Source organism: Salmo trutta, chromosome 27, assembly GCF_901001165.1.
Source record: "Salmo trutta chromosome 27, fSalTru1.1, whole genome shotgun sequence".
NCBI classification, from domain to species: Eukaryota; Metazoa; Chordata; class Actinopteri; order Salmoniformes; family Salmonidae; genus Salmo; species Salmo trutta.
This window is the reverse complement of record NC_042983.1, coordinates 36064987-36084203: the sequence shown is the minus strand read 5'-3', so window position 1 is coordinate 36084203 and position 19217 is coordinate 36064987. Positions and strand designations below refer to the sequence as shown.

General features: G+C 40.7%; 1 protein-coding gene across 1 annotated transcript; it reads left to right on the top strand.

Annotated features, from left to right (window-relative positions):
* Positions 1-256: 256 nt before the first annotated feature.
* Positions 257-18877, top strand: LOC115164964 (AP-3 complex subunit sigma-1). Its single transcript, XM_029717931.1, has 6 exons — positions 257-534; positions 6051-6142; positions 10449-10560; positions 10747-10818; positions 11624-11731; positions 18165-18877. Exons 1-6 carry the CDS (start codon positions 466-468, stop codon positions 18291-18293), a joined length of 582 nt encoding a protein of 193 aa, XP_029573791.1. The 5' UTR covers positions 257-465; the 3' UTR covers positions 18294-18877.
* Positions 18878-19217: the final 340 nt, after the last annotated feature.

Sequence of the window (19217 nt, the reverse complement as noted above, 5' to 3'; positions counted from 1 at the left end):
AGCTTTTCATTTTTAATTAACTTGTAAAACGTAGGAAAAACAGAATTCCACTTTGACGTCATTGGTTATTGTGTGTAGGTCAGTGACAAAAAATATAAACGTAATCAATTTTAAATTCAGGCTGTAACACAACAAAATGTGGGATAAAAGCAAGAGTGTGAATGCTTTCTGAAGGCATTGTCGGTGTTAGATGTTTTTACTGGCCAAATGAAACGTTTGCCATCATAGTTTGACCCACCACGGCTGCTGTAGTTGCAAGAATATGAATGGTTTGACGTGGAGTGTGGTTATTTCCGCAAAATCTGGATGGAGAAATGGCATGTTGTTAGCCTGCTAGCCGTAATTTGAGCCAGATTGAGACAGATTAGAATCGGTTCCCAGGTAGACTGGGTCGGTACTGGAGTGTTGACAACAGTCATTCATAGACTGATCCCATTTTTTCTTCCCCTCATAAAACAGAGCATCATGATTAAAGCCATATTAATATTCAACAACCATGGGAAACCTCGGCTTTCTAAATTCTACGAGCATTACGTGAGTATGCAATGAATTGTTTAGAATCTGCTGTAGCTAGCTAGCATGCATATAACAATGTTATGTTATCTAGCTAGCTCTATTTTGGGCTAATTAATTGCACAATTATTATTGCAAACAAACACGGTTAAGTAGCTAACGTTATACTGGTTTATGTGGTGTAATGTGAGACCTAACTGGTTTGTTTACGTGGCTAGCTATGTCATTGATCTTGGGATATGCTATATCAGACTGAGCAACATTGTTATTTTAATAATTAAGCATGTGTCGGAATAGCTATCGTTTTACACACACAGGCTGGCTACTAGATTAGGGATGTTCATGTCTCCTAGCAGTCTCGGGCACTGATCACTGAGGAATAAATGTTGAGTGTTCCTTCTGTCCTTCCAAATGGGTTTACGTCACATGACACGCAGTTCAAGTTATTGACTTGTGCTCCTGTTGACTTGTGCTCAATTAATTCCTCATCAAAATGTTTTATTTATTTTTTCTTCTAAAAGATGAACATGTATTCCTTGTCACAGGCTAGTAGACAAGGGGACAGACTAGCTAACCATATAGAGTCCGATAGATTAACAGTGGTGTAAAGTACTTAAGTAACATTACGTTAAAGTACTAAAGTAAACTTCGGGGGGTATCTGTACTTTACTATTAACATTTTGACAACTTTTACTCTATACATTTTCCCTGACACCCAAAGTGCTCATTACATTTTGAATGTTTAGCAGGACAGAAAATGGTCTAATTCACACTTATCAAGATAACATCCCTGGTCATCCCTACTGAGTCTGATCTGGCGGACTCACACATGCTTCATATGAACTTGCGGTTCTGGGGGGGGGGGGGAGTATTTTGGCCCCCCTAAATGTGGAGTATGAAATCATTTTTACATAACACATTTTTGCTATTGTTCTTTTTTTACATCCATTATTAGACAGTGGCAATGCGGAACATGGTCTTTTGCTTGCTAATGCCTGCAATGCAGTGAAGAAAACTATATGACAACAATAACGTCTAATGTAACTGGCCCCTCTAACAGTACAACTGGCCCCAGCTTGGCCCCCCCAGTTGAAATGGTCTAGAACCGCCACTGTTCACATGCGAATGTGTGAGAGTTGGAGCGTGCCCCTGGCTATCCGTAAATAAATAAAAACTAGAAAATGTGTCCGTCTGCTTTTCCTAATATAAGGAATTTGAAATGATTTATACTTGTACTTTTGATACTTAACTACATTTTAGAACCAAATGCTTTTATACTTTTACTGAAGTAGTTTTTAACTGGGTGACTTTTACTTGAGTAATTTTCTATTTACAGTACTTATCTTTACTTTTACTCAAGTATTGACAATTGGGTTCTTTTCCCACCACTGTAGATTAATGAAGGCTCTACCACCTTAGCAACGCAGGACTTTACAAAAGGCTATAATCTTTAAATGTTGGTATAGATAAACTATATTTAAAAAAAATCCCAAGGGTAGCTAAGGGGCAATTCCACGTTAACATAATTGCACTGAGTCTCAGATTTTTCACTTAAAATGTATGACAAACAAAAACCATTGATTTCAAAGTTGATAAACTAAACAACTCTATACACAATGACTACTTTTAACAATTTTACACATTCACTGGAAAAACTGCGCAGGTGGAAAGTTTGGTAACAGAATTTCTGTAAAATCTCTGTTTGTTGTCCACGTTTTCCCAAAACTGTTAAATACAGTACATTCGGGAAAGTATTTAGACCCCTTGACATTTTTCACATTTTTCTACGTTACAAACTTATTCTAAAATGGTGGAATTTGTTTCCCCTCTCATAAATCTACACACATTACCCCATAATGACAAAGCAAAACAGGTTTTTGGAATTTCTTTGCAAATTTATAAAAAAATATATCTATATCGCATTTACATAAGTATTCAGACCCTTTAATCAGTACTTTGTTGAATCACCTTTGGCAGCAATTACAGCCTCCAGTATTATTGGGCCTGATGCTACAAGCTTGGCACGCCTGTATTTGGGGAGTTTCTCCTATTCTTCTCTGCAGATTCTCTCAAGCTCTGTCAGGTTGGATGGGGAGCGTCGCTGCAGAGCTATTTTCAGGTCTCTCCAGAGATGTTCGATCGGGTTTAAGTCCGGGCCTTCGCTGGTACACTCAAGGATGTTCAGAGATTTGTCCTGAAGTCACTCCTGCATTGTCTTGGCTGTGTGCTTAGGGTCGTTGTCCTGTTGGAAGGTGAACCTTCGCCCCAGTCTGAGGTCCTGAGCACTCTGGAGAAGGTTTTCATCAAGGATCTCTCTGTATTTAGTCTCCCAGTCCCTGCCCGCTGAAAAACATCCCCACAGCATGATGCTGCCACCACCATACTTCACTGAAGGGATGGTACCAGGTTTCCTCCAGACGTGACGCTTGGCATTCAGGCTAAAGAGTTCAATCTTGGTTTCATCAGACCAGAGAAACTTGTTTCTCATGGCCTGAGAGTCTTAAGGTGCATTTTGGCAAACTCCAAGCAGGCTGTTATGCCTTTTACTGAGGAGTGGCTTCTGTCTGGCCACTCTACCATAAAGACCTGAATGGTGGAGTGCTGCAGAGATGGTTGGCCTTCTGGAAGGTTCTCCTATCTCCACAGAGGAACTCTGGAGCTCTGTCAGAGTGACCATCGGGTTCTTGGTCACCTCCCTGACCAAGGCCCTTCTCCACCTGCTGTCTTGGTGGTTCCAAACTTCTTCCATTTAAGAATGATCGAGGCCCCTGTGTTCCCGGGGACCTTCAATGCGGCAGAAAGTTTTTGGTACCCTTCCCCAGATCTGTTTCTCGACACAATCCTGTCTCGGAGCTCTACGGACAATTCCTTCGACCTCTTGGCTTGGTTTTTGCTCTGACATGCACTGTCAACTGTGGGACCTTATATAGACAAATGTGTGCATTTGCAAATCATGTCCAATCAATTGACTTTACAAATCTGAAGCAATCATAAACATTTATTTTTCACAAGTTTGGATATCAAAGTACAGCACAGTCGAGTACTGTTTGGCAGCAATTAGACTCGAGTATGACACTATAAGCTTGGCTTTAGTGTCACTTTGAAATAACATGTGGAATCATGTAGTAAGCAAAAAAGTGTTATTTTTATTTATATATATGTGTGTGGGTTTATTTGAGATTCTTCAAAGTAGCCACCCTTTGCCTTGATGACAGCTTTGTCAACTCTTGGCATTCTCTCAACCAGCTTCATGAGTAGTCACCTGGAATGCATTTCAATAACAGGTGTGCCTTGTTAAAAGTTAATTTGTGGATCTTCTTTCCTCCTTAATGCATTTGAGCCAATCAGTTGTGACAAGGTAGGGGTGGTATACAGAAGATAGCCCTATTTGGTAAAAGACCAAGTCCATATTATGGCAAGAACAGCTCAAATATCAAAGAGAAACGACAGTCCATCGTTACTTTCAGACATGAAGGTCAGTCAATATGGAACATTTCAAGAACTTTGAAAGTTTCTTCAAATGCATTCACCAAAAACCATAAAGCACTATGATGAAATTGGCTCTCATGAGGACCGCCACAGGGAAGGAAGACCCAGAATTACCTCTGCTGCAGAGGATAATTCATTAGAGTTACCATCCTCAGATTGCAGCCCAAATAAATGCTTTACAGAGTTCAAGTAAGACACCTCTCAGCATCAGTTGCGTGAGTCAGGCCTTCATGGTCGAATGGCTGCAAAGAAACCACTAATAAAGGACACCAATAAGAAGAAGAGACTTGCTTGGGCCAAGAAACACGAGCAATGGACATTAGACCGATAGAAATCTGTCCTTTGGTCTGATGAGTCCAAATGTGAGATTTTTGGTTCCAGCCGCCGTGTCTTTGTGAGACGCAGAGTAGGTGAACGGATGATCTCCGCATGTGTGGTTCCCACTATGGTGGAGAGGTGTGGGGTTGCTTTGCTTGTGACACTGTCAGTGATTTTATTTAGAATTCAAGGCACAGTTAACCAGTCTGGCTACCACACCATTCTGCAGTGATACGCCATCCCATCTGGTTTGCGCTTAGTGGAACTATCATTTGTTTTTCATCAGGACAATGACCCAAAACACACCTCCAGGCTGTGTAAGGGCTATTTGACCCAGAAGGAGAGTGATGGTGCTGCATCAGATGACCTGGCCTCCACAATAACCCAACCTCAACCCAATTGAGGTGGTTTGGGATGAGTTGGACTGCAGAGTGAAGGAAAAGCATCCAACACGTGCTCAGCATATGTGGGAACTCCTTCAAGACTAGTGGAATAGCATTCCTCATGAAGCTGGTTGAGAGAATGCCAAGAGTGTGCAAAGCTGTCATCAAGGCAAAGGGTGGCTACTTTGAAGAATCTAAAATCTATTTTGATTCGTTTGACTCTTATTTATTTTTGTTTGGTTACTACATGATTACATGTGTTATTTCATAGTTTAATGTATTCTATTGACTGGTACTCTATGTAAATAAGGTATTTATGTTTTACATTTTTAATACATTTGCGAAAATGTCTAAACCTGTTCGCTTTGTCATGTTGGGGTATTGTGTGTAGATTTATGAGGAACATTTATTTAATCAATTTTAGAATAAGGCTGTAATGTAACAATGTGGAAGAAGTCAAGGTGTCTGAATACTTTCCGAATGCACTGCTCATATGAAATGCGTAAAACGGTATGTAAACATTATTAAAGTGACCAGTGTTCCATGTCTATGTACATAGGGCAGCAAATTGCAGCTACTGATAGTGAGGATTCAGTCAGCCACTTGCATGAACACAGGAAACGGCTATTAAAAAGCACATGAATGGAACACAGAAATGAGTTATTAGAAAAGCACAAACATGTATATCTTAATTTCTCCAAAATTTAGACTCTTCGCTTTCATTTGACACCCAATTTGACATGCTCCTATGAACCACACATGTTGGTGCTCATGGGTCCTTTCACATTGAAATTACCTACATTTAAAAAAAAATGTAATTTCAGGAAAGTATTTTTTTCTCACATATTCCAACAGGAGAGTTGCTAAAAAAAAAAAAGGAATATTGACAGCATGTATATGCTACTGTACAATATTGCCCTTTTTGATTTTCCATTTCTAGAGCGAGGAGAGTGGGTGTCTAGATGTTTAGTGGAGTGAAGAGTAGGTTTATGAGTTATTAGGCTAGACCAGAGTCTCTGTGCTTGCATTGACATGGAGAGCTCTCTGCTATGGCCTCTCCCCCTAGTCTCATGCTTCATATCACTTGACTCATTTCACATGATCACTTGAAGGCATTCCATTTCACTGCAATGACCGGACTTACACATATTTCAGAGAGAACATTTGCAAGAATATGTGGACACTGGAGAGAGTATGCAGTGAATGTCCTGCCACTTCTTTTAGGTTATGAGTGGGAAAATGGCCATCTGGATAGTTTTAAGCATAAATGTTGTGAAGACCTGTACCAAAAGCTTTACATTTTGGTTTTCCAATGCACACTGACTATGTTTAATTTATGTTCCACAGAACGAAGACACAGAACAACAAATCATCAGAGAAACATTTCATCTGGTGTCCAAAAGAGATGAGAACGTCTGCAATTTTCTAGAAGGTGGAATGTAAGACATTTCTTTTAAGACGTCAAACTGCACTGGAGTACTGAAATCCATAAGTGTTAAGATGAAGCATTGTCTTAACACTTCCTGATGATGTCACAATGAAATGCATATTCTTTCAATTCCATGTAGACAAATACAACCATTTGAGCTGATGATGTGGGCTACTCTACATCAATGTTCCATCAGTAGAATCAGCTTTCCATGAGGCAACAGCTCATGACAAATTGCACTGCATGGGAGAGCTAAGGGAGAAGGAGGGAACCTATCAGATGGTGACCAGCAGGGGAGAGATCAATTGGATCATTATGATTAGTTGAATATTCATTTGTCATTCATGAAGCAGTCCCAGGTGTTAGGCTATTGCATTGTGGAACCTCCTCTCATTCAACAGAGACTAATAGAACTGGGGTGTATTCATTAGTGCACACCAGTAGTAAAATATTTTGCAACAAACTTATTAGACAAGTTCAGGTTAGTCTCCCTAGAGATCTGCCCATTTACTTCTGTTTGGTTCCTAGTGAATACACCCCTGGGATCCCTGGTATATGACTGTTGCTACAGTTTAGTCTCATCAACAAATACGATGTTCCTCAAGCAGCTTGACCTTCTATACAGACTCAGGTCAACATGCTTTCATCAGGCCTTACAAAGATTGGTCAAGGCTTCTGTCCTTGTCCTGGACTTAAAGGAAAACTCCACCCCAAAACTATCCTTTTGATATTTGTTTCATTAGTCCATTGCTGATATAATAATGAATGTTGCATCATATGCTGCTAAATGCATCAAACGGGCCAGATTGTTTTTGTCCAACAGATTGACAGGGCCAAGTGGCTAGTGCAGGTTAAAGGAAAATGCCACCCAAAAACTATTCATTGCTATGTTTCATTAGTCCATTATTGATATAGTCCCAAAATGTTTTGCCTGTCAGCAATCAAGTTTTCAAGATATGTAATGTTCAAAATACAGAAATCCGCAAAATACATCATCATACGGGCCATATTTCTGTATTTTGAAAGTTACATATCTTAAAACCTTGATTGCTGACATGTAAAACATTTTGGGACTATATCAATAATGTACTAATGAAATAAATATCAAAAGATCGTTTCTTGTTGGCATATTCCTTCACCTGCGCTAGCCACTGGGCCCTGTCAATCTGTTGGACGTCTGGATATTCAAATGGTGTATTGTGAGTGCTGCTCCTGACCCGGTTTCTTGTTCATAAAACCAACATGTTTGGCTGTGTTTCATGTCATTGAATGTGTGTATTGAGTAGGGTTGCACATTTTGAGTAATATTTAGAGGTGGAAACTTTCTGTGGGAACATATGCAAATGAATATTAATAACATTTAAATGTAGATGTTTTTTGCATTGGATATATTTACCATATCATATGGAGACAGAAACATAAACCTTTTACCTTATCATAAGTAGACATAATTGCAAATGAGTAAATCCTTCCAATAGAAATTTTAAAAAACGATTTAGTTACGAATTGAACTTTAATTAAATGAGTTGATTCTTCACATGGGATGATTCCACTGAACAACAAAAGGGAATATTGAATGATCCATCGCATCTCCCAAAAACATTTAACATGCATCTGTAAAATCAAATTTATTTATATAGCCATTCTTACATCAGCTGATATCTCAAAGTGCTATACAGAAACCCAGCCTAAAACCCCAAATGGCAAGCAATGCAGGTGTAGAAGCACGGTGGCTAGGAAAAACTCCCTAGAAAGGCCAAAACCTAGGAAGAAACCTAGAGAGGAACCAGGCTATGAGGGGTGGCCAGTCCTCTTCTGGCTGTGCCGGGTGGAGATTATAACAGCACATGGCCTAGATGTTCATAAATGACCAGCATTGTCAAATAATAATAATCATAGTAGTTGTCGATTGTGCAACAAGTCAGTAACACAAGAGTAAGTGTCAGTTGGCTTTTTCATAGCCGATCTTTGAGAGTATCTCTACCGCTCCTGCTGTCTCTATAGAGTTGAGAACTGCAGGTCTGGGACAGGTAGCACGTCCGGTGAACAGGTCAGGGTTCCATAGCTGCAGGCAGAACAGTTGGAACTGGAGCAGCAGCACGGCCAGGTGAACTGGGGACAGCAAGGAGTCATCAAGCCTGGTAGTCCTGAGGCATGGTCCTAGGGCTCAGGTCCTCCGAGAGAGAAAGAAAGAGAAAGAGAGAATTTGAGAGAGCATATTTAAATTCACACAGGACACCAGAAAAGACAAGAGAAATACTCCAGATGTGACAGACTGACCCTAGCCCCCCGACACATAAACTACTGCAGCATAAATACTGGAGGTTGAGACAGGAGGGGTCAGGAGACACTGTGGCCCCATCCGATGAAACCCCCGGACAGGGCCAAACAGGTAGGATATAACCCCACCCACTTTGCCAAAGCACAGCCTCCACACCACTGGAGGGATATCTCCAACCACCAACATACCATCCCGGGACAAGGCCGAGTATAGCCCACAAAGATCTCCGCCACGGCACAGCCCAAGGGGGGCTGATAGTCTAGAAACTAAAGCTTTGGTTGTCTTCCTCTCAGGCTTCCATGTCTTCTCCCTGGACTTCCTCAATGTCCACCTCTTGAACATCAGACTCTGAGGCCTCATCTTCACTGTCACTTTCCAACCTTGTTGAGGATGGCTCGTTGTCAGGCTCAAAAAGCCTCAAATTTGCCCGGATGGCCACCAATTTTTCAACCTGTGTATTCGTCAGCCTGTTGCGTGTTTTGGTGTGTGTGTTCCCAAACAAGGACCAGTTGCGCTCTGAGGCGGCTGATGTTGGTGGGATTTGGAGGATGATGAGAGCAACAGGGGAAAGAGCCTCAGATCCACAGTCTCTTCCACCATTTGGCTGATGAGATATGTTGGCACAACTGCCATATTGCATCTCCATCCCAAAGCCCTTACTTGGAAGTGTACTTCGCCAGACTGCCAAGAACCTCATCCAGGCCAAGGTGGCGAGACAAGGTAGTGATGACACCATAGATTTTGTTTAACTCTGCACCAGACAGGATGCTCTTGCCAGCGTACTTGGGATCCAACATGTACGCTGCACTGTGTATAGGCTTCAGGCAGAAGTCTTCATGCTTTTTGATGCATTTCAGAACTGCGGTTTCCTCTGCTTGGAGCAACAGTGAAGTGGGCAGGGCAGTACGGACTTCTTCTCTTACATCTGCAAGCAGAGTCTGAACATCAGACAGGATGGCATTGTCTCCCTCAATCCGTGCAATGGCTACTGCTACCGGTTTCAGGCTGCTTACCACTCTCTCCCAAAATACATCATCCAGGAGGATCCTCTTGACGGGGCTGTCCATATCGGCAGACTGTGATATGGCCATTTCTTGGAGAGACTCCTTCCCCTCCAGGAGACTGTCAAAAAAATTTTTTTTACCTTTACTTAACTAGGCAAGTCAGTTAAGAACAAATTCTTATTTACAATGACGGCTTAGGAACAGTGGGTTAACTGCCTTGTTCAGGGGCAGAACGACAGATTTTTATCTTGTCAGCCTGGGGATCCGATCTAGCAACCTTTTGGTTACTGGCCCAACGCTCTAACCACTAGGCTACCTGTGGTCTTAATAGCCTAGTGGGTAAATGGTGTGGGCTCAATAGCATCTCATTAGTGTGCAAGATCTTGAGAGTCAGCTGCACATGTGATGGAAGAATGCACTGTGCATGCAGAGGGCTGCAATTCCATTGAATTGGGGATAGTTTAACCAAAATATGCCACAAGACCTAGAATTTCCTTATGTGTATCCCACAAAAAAGATTCACTGTTTAACTTAACTTTTTTTGATGAATTTAAGCAAAATTCCCCAAATTCCAGGGCATAACTTCCAATGGAAAGTTTCCGGGAAAATGTCAGAAATTTACCGGAAAGTTTCCGACCCTTTGCAACTCTAGTATTGCGTAATAAACAGCACACTGACTGGTGTTTCATTAAGGATCATTCTGCTGACAACTATCCCATGTATTTATTGGTGCCATGTGTGACTGTATTTCCCATGTGGTGTTGACTGTTCCGATGTACAAGCTATCTATAAACCAACCTTGCTTCACTTCCACATGCATGCCAGTGTTCACAGATCGTAGGCAAACACGCACCAACTGGGGTGTATTTACTAGACGGCAAATGGAGAGGGACCTACTTGAATTTTTCCAATAAGAAATACTAGTTTTCCTTAATGTTTTCCGTTGCAAGAATGTTGCTACGGTTTGCACTAATGAATACACCCAGTTCAGAGAACTTTTCGATTGTCCCCTCGTTTTGTTTTTGTGTCAGGTTGATCGGTGGATCTGAGAACAGGCTCATCTACAGACACTATGCCACGCTCTACTTTGTATTCTGCGTGGATTCCTCTGAGAGCGAGCTTGGCATCCTAGACCTAATCCAGGTAATGTTTCTCAAGTCTTAAGGGATTGTTTTTTGTTGTCGAACTATGAACATTTGGTACCACCATCTTAGACTGGCTTGTTGTTGGTGGACGTGTCATTGATGGAGTAAAACGATGGAGTAAAACAATGGCCAACCTAACTCGGTAGATTATTACTGTTCAGTGAATGTGATTGTCTTTCCACAGGTGTTTGTGGAAACACTGGACAAATGCTTCGAGAATGTCTGTGAACTTGACTTAATTTTCCACGTGGACAAGGTACAAAGTATTCTATCAACTATATCCTAGCATTACGCTGTTCATTGTAATATGTCCTATATCAGAGACAGTTAAATGTTCACAGTGAATGTGTGACTCCCCATAGACACTGACTGTGCCATTGTGTAATTCATTTACTTTAAGACTGTCTAGGTGAATTTATCTCCCCTGTGATAACGCTCGGTCCTGCTGGCTCGTCATATCTAGCCAAGTCTGTTGCAGCGAAGCAGGATATTGTGTTACTTGCTGCACAGGTTGCCTCATTTCACGCAGAAAGATGCCATTTGATATTCATGTGTACACAGGGTAATATGAGCAAAGAGAAAGCAAGATAATTGTGACAGCAGTAATCAATAACCTAGTCTGGGTAAACCCAGACCTAGGACTACGCCATTGGTGTATGCAGGAACATTGTTAATGACCAAAGCAACCTATCTGCCTTGGGGAAACGAAGCAATCTACATAGAACAAACAAATGATAAATGTGACTTGGTGTGATTTTATGTTTGCATATCGAATGTTTTTACATGAGATAAGGTTGTATGTGTATATCTCTCATCAGGCCATCCGTTTTCAAGGGTTGCACGTCTCCTGTTCACATTTGTTTAGCCTCTGCAATATCAAACAATAATAAATGTCTTTTTATTGCCTAAGAAAAAAAAATCCCTCTTTGAAATAGATCCTGTAGGTTCCAAATGTGTCAAAGCCCCCCCCCCCCCTAAAACCAACATATTTGGGTCACAGCAATTGAATGTTTTTTCAGTCAGAGAAGAACCTGTTAATAGATCATCTATTTAACCTGTAGGTCCACAATATACTGGCTGAGATGGTGATGGGGGGAATGGTGCTGGAGACCAACATGAATGAGATCATCATACAGGTGGACGCCCAAAACAAAATGGAGAAATCGGAGGTAAGAGTACTTCTCTAGGACTTCCTATACTCTGGGTACGTGCAGGCATGCGTGAATGCTGGACCCCGCATGTCCTTCTTGTGATGCTCCTGATAAGTGTTTGTGCTCTCTGGCGCTCCACTGCTGCACCACATAGAATGCCATTCTCTTCCAACCTAAAGATATAATCATCATCATAAAACACTGTCTCTTCTACCGAATGTAAATGTACACATTTTCCAATGCATCTGCGTAATCTTGATCCTCAATAATCACACACCCCCATGAGATACATTTCTCATCCCACTCTATAGACTGGAAATGTCCTGTTAGTGTATTTTGCTTAAATGTGGAGGGGATGGTAGCGTTTGGATGACTGTTGAATGGTTAGTTGTGGTCATTCTGATGTTAAAGTTGTCCTGAGCTGAGCTTGTTAACTTCTGGGAGCTGATATCTTGTAGGTGAGTTGTCCATGATGTTAAAGCCTAGATATTGCTTTGTTCTCATGCAACTGTCACTTTTTTCCTAATTAATTTGCAGATCTCTTTGAATATAGTCTTTACATTTCACCATTCATGAAAACCGATTATAGCCAGAGACAATTTCATGGAATCATTGCCATTTGCCAATGGCAGAACAATGCCATTATGACTTAGACAAGATGTATTTTAAATTGACACACACACAAAGTTCTCTAGTTAGTTAAATAAATGAATATGAAGCGAAATATTTAAAAGCCACAAATGTTTATCAGTAAGTTCTTTGAAGGAGATATTTTGTCAGGTTACGTTTGCTCGACTGTTATTGCAATGTAGTGCTACTACACAATATAAGGTTACGTGGTGAAACTGAAGTCCCATGGATGTGTAACTTGCTGTTATCTTTGTTTCAAACATCTACAGATATTTTTACCTCACTGTAGCAATGTGGCTGTGTCTAACAATGGAAACAATGCTTTGGTAACAACTTTAGGCCGCATTTTGTGGTTGATCAAATGGAATCATTATTGACATGTGTATAGTAAGCCGAGTCTTTGACTGTTCAACAAACAGATGTGCTCCGTCTCTTCCTTCTTGGACCTACCCTAGACCGCAGTGTTCCTCATAGTCATACTCATTCAAACTTCAACACCAAAGCTAATTCTGAGTCATAAGAGTGATGTAAACAAAATACATTTCAAGTAGTATGTAGGAAAAGATTGTTAATACAAATTGGTGAAGAATGATAGGCTGGATTTAGTTCACTTTCACATGCTCAACCAGCTCAATGTAAAACTCAATTAACTGTTTCTTTGACTTTGGAGAAGTTGAGGCCTCTCAGTTCAGTGTCTATGAATGTGGTCTACGATAGGTCTTAATACTTTCTATTTATACTGAACAAAAATATAAACGCAACATGCAACAATTTCAAAGATTTTACGGAGTTACAGTTCATATAAGGAAATCAGTCAATTGGGCCCTAATCTGTGGATTTCACATGACTGGGCAGGGGAGCAGCTGATAAAACTGGGCCTGGGAGGGTATGGGTGGGCCTGGGAGGGTATAGGCCCACCCACTTGGGAGCCAAGCCCAGCCAATCCGAATGAGTTTTTCCCCACACAAGGGTTTTATTACAGACAGAAATACTACTCGGTTTAACCAGCTGCTGGGTGGCTGGTCTCCGATGATCCTGCAGGTGAAGTAGCCGGATGTGGAGGTCCTGGGCTGGCATGGTTACACATGGTCTGCGGTTGTGAGGCCATTTGGACGTACTGCCAAATTCTCTAAAACGACGTTGTAGCCGGTTTGTGGTAGAGAAATGAACATTCTATTCTGTGGCAACAGCTCTGGTGGACATTCCTGCAGTCAGCATGTGAATATCACACTCCCTCAAGACATCTGTGGCATTGTGTTGTGTGACAAAACTTCACATTTTAGAGTGGCCTTTTATTGTCTCCAGCACAAGGTGCACCTGTGTAATGGTCATGCTGTTCAATCAGCTTCTTGATATGCCACACCTGTCAGGTGGATGGATTAACTTGGCAAAGGACAAATACTCACCAACAGGGATATAAACAAATTTGTGCACAAAATCTGAGCGCAATAAGCTTTTTGTGCGTTTGAAAAGTTTCTGCTCATGAAACATGGCACCAAGACTTTACATGTTGTTTATATTGTTGTTCAGTGTATATATAAACTGTAATTACTTTGATCTGCTTTAACAACATTCCTCATTCCTCTTTTTCCCTGACGCTTTCTAGTTCTTTCCATTCTTCTCTCTTTACAGACGTTTATCTTTCAGTCTCCCAGACAGGACAGGTAGACACAGGTACTGCTAAATTTCCAACCGAGTACTTTAACCTCCCAAATTCACACTATACCTAGTTCTCCATGGGCCGACCACTTAATAGCAAAACGACGTCACTAACATCAAAATCTTACAGCAGACCCAACAATTTATTACTGTTACTTAAAAAGAATGAAACCCTATATTGCTTAGCTACTATTAAGGAAATTGGTTAACATGTTTCAATTATCATTTGAAACTTCCATGTATGGTGACAGTAAATAGTTTTTAGGATAACAGGTACTTGATATTGGGCAGACTAGGCTTAGCCATACAGAACTGTTTGGCTATACCTGCCATAGTTTTATTATTATTATTTTTTTCCTGAATCCAAAAATAAACTGGTCCCATAGCCTAAATAAAACATGTTTTTACAGGTGATTTATTACTATGTCATACACTACAACTAGGGTCTGGAGTTGTTTAGGTTAGCCTACTACCAGATCAGGAAAAACTCTATGCCCCAGGAAAACAATTTCCCCCCCACTCTGGGACATGTGGTGCCACCTCTGTAATCACCACACAATGTTACAAGTGAAAAAACATCTCCTATTCGTATGATCTACATTTTGTTTTTGGTGGTGGGGATGGGCTTCCATAGTTTTACGTGGCTCAGTGCAGCCAGCAGCTACTGCAACAAAAAAATCTGAATGTTACAGGCTGTTACTGCAATTTCAGGTAACTCGATAAAACAAGTCTCAAATATTAGGAATAATACATTTCAGCTGTTTCAGAAACATTGCTCCGGTATTACCATTTATACTGTGGGAGTGTTGGCTCAATGAGACCATTCTGTTTACACTGCCCTGCTTCAAGGGGGGCAACTGTCACCTCCAGATGTAGCACGAGAGATGTGGCAAGTATGCAAGTTTACATTTGAGTAATACTTGTAGCCGACGGTACTGTTTACCAAAAGTATAGTAAGTAAGAAGAGCTGCTGAGGGGAGGACGGCTCCTAATAATGTCTGTAATAGAGCAAATGGAATGGCATCAAACACCTGGAAACCATGTGTTTTGATGTATTTGATACCATTACACTCCTTCCGCTCCAGCCATTACCACGAGCCCGTCCTCCCCAATTAAGGTGCACCGACCTCCTGTGGTGAGGCTCTAAGAGGTGCAATTATACTGTTCACCTGTCTGGTCTGGCTCGGTGTTTGTGTCTGTAACAGAGGTCTCGTCTCAATTTCGCAGGTGCTGAAAATTTCGAGCCACATCTCGCTAGGCTCATAGCTAGCCAAGTACAACACCGCATGCTGTTGCTTTATCTCTACTGGTCCTTGTCACCACGCTCTGCTTTGCTGCCCTATAACTCTCATCAGACTGATTTTATGACACGTGTAAACCACTGTTTACATACATGAAATGTGTCTCACACCCCCCCCCCCCCCCCCCCCGGTGTGTGACATTAGTGTTTATTAATCAACAGACCATATCCCAAGCCAGTCATTTGGTTTCCCAGGCAGTCACAGCTCAGTGCTGACACTGCCTGCTGACACTGCCTGACACTGCCTGTTTGGGGAAACCAATGGAACATAGTTTTTAAGTATGGTGTGATTCTTAACATAGCTATGCGTGACTGAGTACTAGACCAGAAACCTAGGCCTTTGGGCAACTGGCAAGGAGCAAGTCTATTTTTGTCTCCCTTGAGTTGTTACATATAGTGTAGGCTATACAGTATCATTTAGTTGACTGGCTGCCAAGGTCAGTAAAAACCCAGGGTTGTTCTCATTGAGGACAGTAGCTACTCTGTATTGTCACTCAACTTGAGGGCAGCAAAATTTATGAAGGACACTTAAACTGACCTCGTGTTTTTAATTACAGAGGATGAAATTAGAATTCTGTGTACGTCAAGGGTTATAACCGGTTCAGGGAACAGAACCGGAACCTGGAATGAAAGTGATCTATACTGTTCCGGAACCGAACTGTTATTTTAAAAGCATTGGAACCGGTTAATACTATTTTAAGTTCCGGGCAACAACAAAAAAATCTCCCACAAAAAACCCCAACAAAGCGCCTATGCAAAGACCTCCCTCTGTCAATCTGAAACTTCTTCCAGCGTCTGCCTGCCAGCTGAACATCTTTGCCAGTGTGTGTGCGTGTGTAGGCTACCTGCCCCTCCCCCTCCGAAGCATAGCAATAAGCCTACTGACGTTACAAGTGTGATTCAGAAGATGGAGAGAGACATTTCTTATTAGAGAAGAATGAATTTACTTTTTCATTGCTAGTTTGGGATACTATAGTTATCACATTTCACATTAGATTTATTAACCACAAAAAGGTAAGATGTTTTTAATTTTGGTGCCGCTCTGCACACAGAAGCTTGTTAGTGATCTAGCATCTCTGGTCCAACGTTAAGCCAACTCTGAAGTTCAAAGACATTCAAAATTCCTCCGTAGAAGCTGCTTCTCTGTAGGTATAATTCTTTATTTTGTTGGTCGGGAACATTGGAACAGAACGAAGGGTTCTGCTCAGAACAAAACCATTGGAAAATAATTGTAGAAATGGCTAAACAACTGGTTTAAACATTTAGTGAATGTCACTGATTTAATATTTGTAACTGGTCCTATGGTAGTTGAAAAGATGCCTAGTTCTACTCATTTTCACAACTAGAAAGTGTAGCCTAGAAGCTGATTAGAATTTAAATTTTTGGGTCTGACTGTTGAAGATTCTGTAGAAGAACAGCTGTGATTTTCAAAAGCAATCCCTCAATCTAGGGATCAAGAAATGTTATTCATAGCAAATGTCCATTACTTATTTTGCTATTGACATTTCAACCAATTTTGTTTTGTATCTCAAATTACATAACCTTTTTGTATCATTTTCTATTGAACAATGCTTTGAAATTCACTGCTTTAGTGTGTTTCCTCCCTCTCCTTCAGTTTACCATAGAGTAGACACCCTGCTGTGTCACAGTATTACAACAATTCCCCACATGGTCCATGTCATTGGGTAATGCCGTGGAAATAACTCTCAACATTGAATAGCTGTCGCTTGTATCTTTTATGTACTTTTATAATAATCAAACATTAGCCTAGATTGAACATAGTCACCCACGTTACCAACTATTAAGTCCTTACCTTACCCTGTGAAGAGTTCCCTTCTGAGTTGTTAAAATTGTAATATATTACAGTATATCCTTAAAAGTTCCTAAATGTTCTAACTGGTAAAACAGTCTGTTTATTGTACTTCAGGAATGGTCATAAAAAGGTCTGAAACTATTATGAATTCTAATAATGGTGTTATATTTCACAGAAATATTTAAGCTGTAAGAAATGTTCACATACAGATTGTTTTTATTTATTCAACCTTTAATTAACTAGGCAAGTCAGTTAAGAGCAAATTCTTATTTACAATGACGGCCTACCCCGGCCAAACCATCCCTTAACTCGGACAGCGCTGGGCCAATTTTGCGCCGCCATATGGGACTCCCGATCACAGCCAGTTGTGATACAGCCTTGGATCGAACCCGGGTCTGTAGTGACGCCTCAGACCGCTGCGCCACTCGGTCCCCCTCACATACAGATGTGAGTAAGCAGTAAATCTTAGTGTAGAGTGATTTACATTAGGCCATCTGATATTGCTCTAGTTAGTTTCCCAAGACACATAGCCTATATAAGACATTTCACTTCAGTCACATGCCCAATTTATGTTTTCTAAATTCTATAAACATTCTATACATAACTATAGCTTCATTTCCTCCTCATATCAAAATCCATTTTTTCTGCTTTACCCAATTCTCTCCTTGCATTTGTATCCTTATCAGTCCTTAAGAATTTGGTTGGTTCACTTTTCAAGCAATGCTGCCTCTGTCTTTTTAAAAGTAAATTTAATATTTTAAGATCAATGAATGTAGCACTATGTTCTCATAGTTGATTCATATTTGGCCCTGGTTGTGATGTAAATCATAAATGAACCAAATATTGCATGTGCATATGAAGCTAGGCATTTGGATGTACATTTGCACATATGTCTGTTTTTAAAAGTTGATGCTTTGCATTTTGTCTGGTGTCTGTGGTGCTGTATGTTTCGTCCTGTGCGGTTGTGTGTCCCTGTCCATTGTGAGGGTCGAGTGGTGTAAGTGTTTCTAGGGACTCTTAACTCTTTTATATTTATGTTTTGTGTCTAGGCTGGTATTGCAGGAGCCCCTGCTCGCGCAGTGTCAGCCGTAAAGAACATGAACCTCCCCGAAATGCCCAGAAACATCAACATTGGAGACATCAGCATAAAAGTGCCAAACTTACCCTCCTTTAAATAGCCGGCAAGACCCACCATGCAGAAGTCGACCAATGTTTACCATGCAATTTGTTTAACCAAAATCCGAACAAATACCAACTTTTCTCAAAGAGCATGAAGGTACTGTGTGAATTTTTTGGGCGTTAACTTTTTTTTCTTCTCTCCCTGGTTTTAAATGACATTGATGTGGCTTTGTTCTGTTTGAGAAAATGAAGTATTTATTTATTCCATTCCTCGACCCTCACTGTCGTGGCTGCTACAGTATTGGAAATTCATACTTTAGTGGTTTGTAAAACAAACTTAACAGAATATTGTTATATACAATATATGATGCACAGGAGGTTGGAGGCATCTTAATTGGGAAGGACGGGCATGTGGTAATGGCTGTAGCGGAATATGTGGAATGGTGTTCCAGCAATCATCAGCTGTCCTCCCCTCACCAGCCTCCACTGATATGACGATATATGCTGAAATTGTATTTCTTTGTCTTACCTGTATACACAATGGTTTAAACAAATGATTTTGTCTTATCAAAAATGTTCCTCTTGATTTAATCAGTGCATGTGTTTTTTGTTTTTTTGCAACTTAATAAAGTATTGAATCATTTTTTGCCTATTTGGAATTTGTGTTGGCAGTTAGGTTTCATTGTAATCAATAATATAATAGCGCAGTTAAGTATGTTTGTCTGAAAGAGGAGAAAGTTGGACCACAGTTTGATCTAAGTAGGTAACATCTTATGGACATTGTCAAAGACTCCGGTCACCCAAGTCATAGACTATTCTCTTTGCTATCGGTACCGGCACCCCCTTTTATATAGCCTCGTTATTGTTATTTTGTGTAACTTTTTATGAAATGTTTTACTTTAGTTTATTTAGTAAATATTTTCTTAACCAGCAATGCAGTTCAAGAAAGGGCTACCGACAACACCTGTTGTATTCGGCGCATG